The 10,228-nt window shown below is 39.6% G+C and overlaps 1 protein-coding gene across 1 annotated transcript; it reads left to right on the top strand.

The window, feature by feature from the left end:
• Positions 1–1,464: 1,464 nt before the first annotated feature.
• On the top strand, positions 1,465–2,258 carry LOC139152322 (uncharacterized). Its single transcript, XM_070725464.1, has 2 exons — positions 1,465–1,939; positions 2,138–2,258. Exons 1-2 carry the CDS (start codon positions 1,636–1,638, stop codon positions 2,215–2,217), a joined length of 384 nt encoding a protein of 127 aa, XP_070581565.1. The 5' UTR covers positions 1,465–1,635; the 3' UTR covers positions 2,218–2,258.
• Positions 2,259–10,228: the final 7,970 nt, after the last annotated feature.

Below are 10,228 nucleotides of genomic sequence, written 5' to 3'. Positions count from 1 at the left end.
CACATTGAAGACAGCTTAGCTGACATCAAGTTGTGGATGACCAACAACAAATTGCAGTTGAACGATGGATGACAAAAGTTATAATAATCAAGCCTACACAATGTAAAATTATAATGCTCCATGCTCATCTAATAGAATTTATGTTCGATCCTGTGCAATAATAGCAAAAAAGTTGACGCTGCCCGAAACACCGGAGTCAATATTTGACAACTAGTGCTGCTATGCTTTTGGTTACCCAACATCCTTGAATTCACATTTATCAGTGGAAAGTGCAGTAATGATGGAAAGTTAAAGCCCCAGTGCTGCTAACTTTTGATGTTTTTTTTTATAATTTTATTTTATAAGTCAATTGCAACTTGTTATTCTACTCCCAAAGAATGTTGAAACACCCACTATTTAGCTTGTCAACTGAGCGTCTATATGTGTAAAATGCATGGTTATTGTTTACATTTGAATTCTAGTCCGGACCCGAAGTCACTTTTCAACAATAACAATTCAGTTTACAAGCATAGCGGCTGAGTTGACAAGCTGGATACTGTGTATATCAACATTCTTTGGGGAGAAGAACAAGGAATTATGGTTCACATTCAAAATAAAAATGGTGAAATTATCATCAAAAGTTAGCAGCACTTGGGCTTTAAAACATATACGTCTTTGAGAAAGGACTTAAATACTCAAGAAATGAAATAAATTGTTCCAGGGGAGTTTGATTGAGTACAGCATTTGTTGTCCAGGTCTACTTTTTTGCATCATATTTGACAAATTGGTTAACCCAAAGGTAACGTATTTTGGCAGAGTTTAATTTTTTATAAAATTAACACCTCTGGGACGATTCCTTTTCCAAGGGTCGTAGGGTCAGTAGGTCTGTGATATGTGATTTGGGACATTAGCTCGATTATTACATTATACTATCATTCAGCCATATTATGCGCTTGCTGCTCTCGCTCATACCTTACTACCGGCCGTGGGGGCAATTGCCCTAGACGACCTTGCATTGGATGTTGTAAAGACGAGCACTGTGGTGGCTGGGAAAAGAGAAAGTCACAACACCAATACATCCGGTGCAAACCTGTCATGGAAATATAACATAAGAGTCGTGCGCCCTGCTAGCGAACGACTGGACCACCCGGACTCAGCCATTATCAAAGTATTTACCAGTGGATTAAAAGCAGACGTGGATAGAAGTAGATAAGAGTTGTGTACCACTAAAAAATCCCGAAGGACTCACCCATCTTCTACGGAGGTTTTCCGGAGGATTAGGGGTGAACCATTTGATTTCTGGGGGGGGGGATGGAGAAAATGGGTGGCGCAACAAATTTTTTTTTCCCATGACTGTGACAGCAATTTTTTTTTTCTATTGTCAGTCCTGCATCAAATTATTTTTTCTGTATGCAGTGGCAAAGCAAATTTTTTTTTCTCGCTCGCGAATTTTTAATACAATATGCTATACATAAACGTTATTGGTTCACAACCGGATGTTTTAATAACTTGTTGTGTTCATGGTTCTGCTATTAAAATTTTATGTACAACAAATAACTAGTAAAAAACCAGACTGACAAACTTGACCAGCTGTACTCAAGCTGTGTAGCAGACGTGGAAAAACTCAACAAGAAATCTGCGTCATACCAAGAAAGTATGGTTTTCTACCACTCTCTACAAGCCAAGGTCAAGGCAGTTGTGCAAATGGTAAATGAGAAAATGGCCACCATATCAGCTGTGCATGAGAAATACAAAGAACTGTACGGAGCTAGCCAGCAGGCAGCAGCCAATAGCAGGAGAGCTGCTAACGAAAAAAGAAAGAAGAAGAAAAGAGCTGCGATATCAGCATCACTCAATACCAATCCACATGTCAAGGCAAAGTGCCGAAGAGAGATGGCAAAGGACATCCACTCAACTGACATTGTCACTTTATTCAACAGACAAGAAAGGGGAGACAAAGGTAGTCATATCAGCAGATTATTTTGAGTGATGACTTTGTTTATGTTGGAGTAATATAAAAATGCATATAAAAATCACCAATATTAACGCTTTTGTCACTTTCCAAAGTGAGTAACCTTTTAATCAAACACAAAAGTACTGCAGACAATTTTTAATAAAAATAACAATTTTCCTTTCTTTCAATTTTCCTTTCTTACAGGTGCTCAGCAGGTACCTGCATGTACCGAACCAAAAAGATATGGGATCTGCCTACTGTCATCCATGAAGCCACTGCCATAGTCTCCAGTAGAGTAATAGTAGCCTGGTTAAACCAGACGGCTCATCTGTTCCATCCACTGAACAGATCAGCCGTCTGGTTAAACCAGGCTGATAGTGACTAGTATAGAAGTGTAGTGATCATACAGTTGTGAAAGTCAGTACTATAGCTGTGTTTTATATAAAATCAGTACTGTCAACTTCTCAGGAAAGAAGTCATGTTTTACAAAAGTTGTGTTTGTATTTCATTATTTGTTATTGTATTTTCATCGCAAGGAAAGACATATATTTTGAGAATAATATATTGCTTTTAAAAGTAGGTCATTGAATCGTGTCGTTTGTTTTAAATTTTCAGTAGATACAGATCACAGCAAGTCCAATGGTTCCCCTTTTAATACTGACTGTGTCAATGCTTTATTGCAACATATTTAAAACACTGTCATCACAATGAAACTTTGAACATTGTGTAGTATTGAAGTTTATTTATATGCCAGACTTTTTACATCAGGATTTACTCTAACATATTGAAAATATTAGTGCCGCCGTAGGCGTCCGCCCTCCAGCGTTTTTTTTTAAATCAGTCCCAAACTTTGGTGATTTTAGCACATGGCGACAATTTTTTTTTCTCTCCTGTCTGTTGGAACAATTTTTTTTTCTCAAGCCATTGTTGGATCAAATTTTTTTTTCTGTCCTTCACCTGCCGACAAATTTTTTTCCCCAGATCCTCCATCCCCCCCCAGAAATCAAATGGTTCTCCCCTTAGCAGGACATACATAATACCGACGTGCAGAGGTTTTCCGGACTATTAGCAGGTCATACATAATACCGACGTGCATTCGTTCCCTAGTGAACTATGACGCATTGTCTCTTTTGTACGGTGTTTATATACGAGCTAAAAATACCAGCAACATATCTTGGAAAAAACACACTGTACATAAGCATATGAATAGCTGTTTACAAGCACAGCTGACATGTACCAGCATCAGCATGTCGGCGATGGGAAACCCTCGCATGATTTGCATATAAATAGGGCGGGAATCCCGCTATAGGCATAGGACATTCACCTCACAGTGTGTGTATGGCGTATGGCGCGTAATGCATGCCAAAATTAACATCCGTTTTCTTACACCACTGACCGAATTTTCCACTAGTCATCCACATTCGGCTTGATCGAACTGAACCCACTCACTGAATTATTCAAGTGGTTAGCGATTTCTGAACCCACTTACTGCATCCTTCACGTGGTCAGCGATTTCTGAACCCACTCACTTACATTCAAGTGGTTAGCGATTTCTGAACCCACTCGCTGAATTCTTCATGTGGTCAGCGATTTCTGAACCCACTCACTGAATCCTTCAAGTGGTTAGCGATTTCTGAATCCACTCACTTACATTCAAGTGGTTAGCGATTTCTGAACCCACTGACCGAATCCTTCAAATGGTCAGCGATTACTGAACCAACTCACCGAATCCTTTAACTACTTGCCTATATTCCGCTAGGCACCCCAGCAGACTTGATATTTTTTCTATCATAATCCGGTCACTCAAAAAGAGACCCGTCAAATTCACTCACGGATTCTTAAGGTGGCTGACCATTACGCTAGGGGGTCTTTATCAAAGCTTGTAAGATGTGACCCGGAAATGAATCTTTACTGAGTTAGTAGCCTAATAGGTACTGAATCGCATGGTTCGCACTCCCAGCCCGCCTCACAAAACGTGAACAATTAACAGTAAAAGGAGTGAAAAATGACTTCTTGTCCGGACCAGAAGTCAGGCTTTCTTGACACACAAGACGAAACGTAATGACACCACCGTCAATCTACGCAAGCACAGTCGCTCTATGGATAGAGGGACTGTGAGTGTGACGCAAGCTTTGTTTACTGTGGCGTCCATAGAAACCTAAGCTTATGCTCTTCGAAAAGGTCTGAAACTGGAGACTCAGCCAAAGACGCGCAAAAGTTCGGCGAAATACTGGAAAGATATAAATATGTAAGTGTTTACAGATTGTTCCGACTATAATGAGCCGTGCAAACAAACGTCTTGAACAGCTAAACTAACGATGGAGGCAGTCGATTGTAAGCTTCATGCTTGCACGTTGTGACCCGGGGGTTGTGACCGACGGTACGGAGATCAAGTTTGCTGAATGAATTGAGAGAGAAAAACATATATCAAAAATACCGTCAATGACGCTGTACCTTCTCTAATGTGTGGCCAGGTCAGGTAATTGGTTGTTGGCATGGAGTTGTTGGAAAATAGTTGATGATGTAGAGGCATGAGGTGGGATATGGACCCAAAGAACCCAAAAGATGATTAAATATATCAATCAAAAAATTCTAAGCTACAGTTAAACTGCCTAAAGATAGTTCAATGTGGAAAAAGTTAAATAATTCAGAAATAAGAATTAACAGTCCAAAATAGTAATGACGCACTTGATTCCTACTGACCTGAGTGCATGTGAAATACACAACCTGGCATATATAAATTAAATGTACCGGTATACCAAGTGATCATTTAAGTCACTTTCAACTGTTTTTAATGGATTTTCCAAAGAGTCCTGTGGAAATGATGAAAAACGCTTATCTGGTATTGTGTTTGTAAAACCTCATGGCTGATAATTGTCATAGTATTGAAAAAAAATTGAAAGTGAAGAAATTACGTTTTTGATAGGCATATTTACCTTGAAATACATGACCGTGTAAAGAATATATGCTAAAAGTGTTTAAGAGTAAATTTCTTTTCAAAAAATAATTTAATCTGTGACCAAAGGATTTTATTCTTTGAGTTTACAAATTCAAACATTGCAATTTGTTCAATCATCTTGTGCAGTGCAAATTTATAAAATGACTGAAAAATAAAAAAAATTGGCAGAATTACAATCTGTTCGAAGTACTACTATACTATAATTTAAAAAAGAAAAGTTCATGCAGAAACGGTAACATATATTGTCAGCAATGTAGTGTTAATTTTGACTTTACATCAAAATATGCCTTTGCTGGATACCAAATATATAGGGCGAAATATTAATCAGCCATGTTCAGCAAAATCCACACAACAGCATTGATCCTTTTCTAATTTGATTTGATTTGCTTATGTTATCCTTGTATGACAGTCAGTACAATATGGAACTTGAACACAACACAGTGAATAAGTATGCTGTAAATGAAATGGTGTGGCTGCATCCACATGCAGCAATAGGAGTGTCTTTGTCTCTCACCCCTCATTTCCAACCTCTCCCATCCCTGAAAAAATAGTTTGGTCTTATATTTATAATGTTAATAATTTCTGTATTTGTTAAAATGTGCGCATCTCAAAAACTCATGAGGGGAACGCTCCATTAACTTGGACGTACCCGAGTAACCCGAGTTGGTTATCAGAGGATTAATCTCTATGTCAACATATGCGAACAGATTATCTTTTAGTGTAAACAAAACATTAGCACTGCCGGAACTACTTTTAGCATGGCCAATGCCATCGGCGCCTGACTTGATGATGGCCCCCCTGTCCGGCACTCAGGATTTCCAACCAGCGTTAAAAGTGCCGTCCAGCACTTGCTGTTACTTTGAGGTCATCATTTAGTTCATAAAATTGCATGAAGAGTTTACAAAAACGAGTGTACTATAGAATCCCTTTCAAATAAAATGCTGTTTAAACAATACTAGCAGTTAATTAACGTACGCTGATTTTGCATACGAAAAGCTATTTTTGTATGAATGTTTATACCCTATAAAAGAAAGTACGGTAGCGAAAATCAGCACAACAAAACAGACTTCAGCACAACAAAACAGGACTTTTACTAAAACGCACTCTTTCAATTTCAGTTCAGACTCACATTGCGGAAAGGTGCATGCAATGCAATGAAAGTCACGAGCAAACTTTGGTGTCAACGGATCCAGTCTTTGAATTATCAATGAACACTCACTTATTTTTCTGGTCAAAAGCCAAAGGCTACTTGTCTATCGCAACAAGCCTCTCTGTTTGAATCCGCGTGTTCATTTTTAGCCGGATGCCGGCCAAATTGACTGGCTACTTCCGTATTTTGGCCGGCTACTTTTCAGCAATGTTTTGCGCTCTAGCCCCGAAATTCTGGTTTTGATAATAATATTTTGATATATGCTGTCTTGCAAGCCGGAGATAACATTTCAGAAGTGCCTATGTGGCTATATGTAATCTAGCAATTTACGCGGTGAACTTGTTGCTATCTATAGTATCAGCCTGTAGTACCGCGATCTGCGAACGTGTACTGTACTGGGAATCGCTCTCGAGGTCATCCTTGCTTTCCCGACTACAGCCCGAATTATTCCGACGTTCACATCGGGTGCAGCTTACCATTGGACTGACGTTACGCCCACCAATAGCCGGCCATTTCCGAATAAAGCCGACGTTTGTTTCTCTCAAACGCGAAAGAGAAGAAAGTCTCAAACGCGGAAGAGAAAGTCGACGTTCCAGAGCTTTTGTTTTCTGCGTAAGAGTTGGGCCTTGTCTGATGGGTAGGTTTTTGATCAAATGTAAAGCAACCAAAAGTTACTGAGTCTCATTTTTCATACTTTTGAAACGCCACGTCAATCCATCCATTGTCGATCATAGATCTACATCGCGTTTTGTGGAGGGGCCGTGGTTTAAGCGAAAGGGAAAGTCTACGTGGGGTCTACGCTTGAAAACGTTGATTTTCTGCGTAAGAGTAGGACTTTGTCTGTTGGTTTTGGGAGGTTTTAGATCAAATCTAAATAAACAAACGATTACTTGGTCTCATTTTGCGTACTTTTGAAACGTACGTACCACAGCCCCTCTGTCTATCCACCGGTCTGGAAACGCCTATTGTAAAAGGTGTCAATCACCTGGACCGCACAGCCAAACCGCGATACGAGGGGCAGTCACGTGATAATGCGTAGCTTGGGTTTGTCCTGCATGCCACAGTCCCCGATTGTGTGTACGCTTTTCTCGAATTTTCGCTGTTTTTGGCTCTATTAAGTGTTCTCTGCGTCTATCTACGACACGAAGACAGAAATCATCATATCTTGAAACCGATGTTTGTTTTTCGTGATCCTTCTCCCATCGTAAATGATGATAGTGTGCGATAATTTCTGGGTTGATCGCTGCGAGTGTGTTGACGTAGCACAAGCAACGGCTGGAATCAAACCGGGAAATTTGTCGTCGCTTTCTCTTGCAATGCTAGTATTCAGTGCCTCCAAATATGATAAAATATGTTTTCTATGTAATATTCTGTGAAATCATGTCTGTTAACTGAGCAGAATAGGAAAGACAACTGCAGAAACGCATGGATAGAGGGACTGTGGGTCGACCGATATTGCATTATGTGTAAGCTTACTGTGTCACAATCGACTAATCGACTGCAGCTGTGTTGTACACATACGGGGTCGTACAGGTTGACGTTGGGTGTCGTCAATTTGGAATTTTATCAAACATGAACACTGGAATTTAGCTCTCTTTTTCAATTATATTCAACATCACCAAAAATCAATGGTAAGCTTGCGAATTCGTTTTATTGTGAAATTAATACCGTGAATTAAATCACTGAAAATTGTGCCATCTGCCGACCGGCCTCGTTAACTGCCTCTACTATTTCTCCTTTCTTATAATATGTACGAGTGGCCATACTGTTTACAGACGGATCCGGCTAGCAATTCATTGACTTAAATTCGCTCCATACGAGATTAATGTCACAGGATACGCGCAGCTCTCGGAGTCCTTACTCACTCGTTAAGTTGTTTGCAAGTGCAGAAAAAACTCGCCACATGGAAAGAACGTTCCATGCTGTTCTGATCACATTTGCATATATGATCAATGCGCGTTACTGAAGTGAAGCGTCCGAAAATAGGAAACTTGAATGAAAATGAACGAAGAACGATATTTTGTTTCACCATAATTCTAAAACTTAGTTTAGAGCCTAAATTAAAGAATAAACTAGATTACTTGCATTGAAAAAGGGCAGTTCACTTTTTCCTGTCAACATAGTTCCATGTGCAAGCATATGTGTGTGCTCGTGGTATTGAGTGAGTCGTTACAGCCCTGACGTTCCTATCATAGCACCAGCTCGATAAGATAATCGCAACAATGGAAAATTAACACCTTGGGGATTAAAAGTCTTCTGTTTGTCACCCGAGTTGGCAGGCAGCAACTCGGGTTTCAGGTACCATCAAAGTTAATGGAGCCTTCCCCTAATGTTTTGATCATAAACATTTTCATTTTTTATAGCTGACCAGTCAGTTAACCTGTTTATTTTGAATATTTGCGCATTTTTCCTCAGTTTTTGACATTTTCAGAATACCTTCTTATTCAATTTGTCATTTTCTAAAAGTTAAAATGCTCCTTTGTGTGGTCAAGCTTTCCACAAGCATCAAATGTGGTACTTCATATAGGAAGGTCTGCCTCTAGAGGGCGGGCATCATGAACAGTGTTTGTTAGTTATTTCCTCCACATAAATTTCTGATTGTACTGTAAACATTGAACATGCATGGCCGACGTCTGATTTTCTGTCTAAAACTTTCACTCATTTTCGTTCATATGACTCTGAAACTCCAGGAAACGATTGGGAAGAAAGAGTTATCTTGAAATATTGAGATACTCGCCGATATTTTGCAAAATTAAATGAGAAAAAATGCAAGGAAAATGCCGACTGGCCAACACAACGACCGTTTTCAAACTCAGAGGCATCATATCATCTGCAGATTATGCAACAGACCCATATCACGTGAGGCCATGAGGGGATATCCACGCAACTCAGTACCAAACACTAGCGCACAAAGAGTGAGCAAACACAAAGTGAGTACCCCTAACGTCAGCTCAGTAGTCTGTAATAGATTGTAGTCAACTAAGAAACCTTGGAGAAAGGCTTAACACTGGCTATGCAGCTAAGTCCCATTTGATTTTTGTCACAGCTCAAAATCGTCTCCTACACCTCAACCTGAACCATGAACACCCCCACCAGTTAATGATATGACCCATCACAATGGCATGACGTCAACGGATCTTGACAGACGGAAGTATTGACAGACGGAAGTAGTTGACACCAGCATACTGGTTTTCAACTCTAATACCTTCTCTGTCTCTAAATAGACATGAGAAGGTAATAAAATTCAATATTTCACCAACGTAATCATTGAACTAGTCGTTTCTTCCATTATGCAGTAGGCTATTATGAAAATTTCGTTGAAAATAAATGACGGGACTGCTTCTGCTCCGTCTACTCAAACGAAGTTTGGTGTACGGCGGGGCTACGCTGTATGTACAGGATAGGCAATACATGTACAGCCCATCAACTGCATATCGTTGCCGTAATTGAAAATGCTCAGAAAGGAACAAATTAACTTATATCTTGAATACAGTATAAAAGTCTTACTTAGTAAATTTAAAAGTATTTCCAAATAATATCAAACGTAACGGGTATTTAATCCTCATAAGGACTACCGTAGTACAATTACCGTCTAGATGCGAGCACAACATTAATGGCGCTCCAGGCATGGTAGAAGTTCGAACACAAGGGAGATCCCGGCCGGCCTCACTGCAAAGTCGTCCCCGTGCACACCCGGCCCAACAGCAAACTAACCTCTTGGTTTGATTCTGTTGTTTACTTATTTTTTAAAGAATTCATGACACATACAGGGCTCGAAATTAACTTTTTACGCTGGTAGTCTACTTGGGCTACCATTTTCTGAAGTTGGTAGTCCAGTGACAATGGCTGGTAGTCCATGAATATTTTAGTTGAGGGATGCTGTACACGTCCGAGTATAAGCCCGGTTCAGCAACACAAAAGCAGTAAGACTGGGGGCTTCAACTCGAGAAAGCCCATGTTATGTGTCACGAACGCTTAATTTTAATTTTCATGTACATTTTAACACTTTCTATCACTTTCAAAATCGGCTAACACATCCAAAGAAATTGTAACTTGAGTAAAGAAAAACAGAAAAACAATATTCTCATGATCCTTATGAACTGGCATGCCTTGTTACACCCGAGTCTCTCTATACAGAACGTAATACATTTATAGATCGACAACCATTACATAGATAAAAGACAGC

This window comes from Ptychodera flava, chromosome 15, assembly GCF_041260155.1.
Source record: "Ptychodera flava strain L36383 chromosome 15, AS_Pfla_20210202, whole genome shotgun sequence".
Classification (NCBI taxonomy): Eukaryota; Metazoa; Hemichordata; class Enteropneusta; family Ptychoderidae; genus Ptychodera; species Ptychodera flava.
This window is presented reverse-complemented; position numbering and strand designations above follow the sequence as displayed.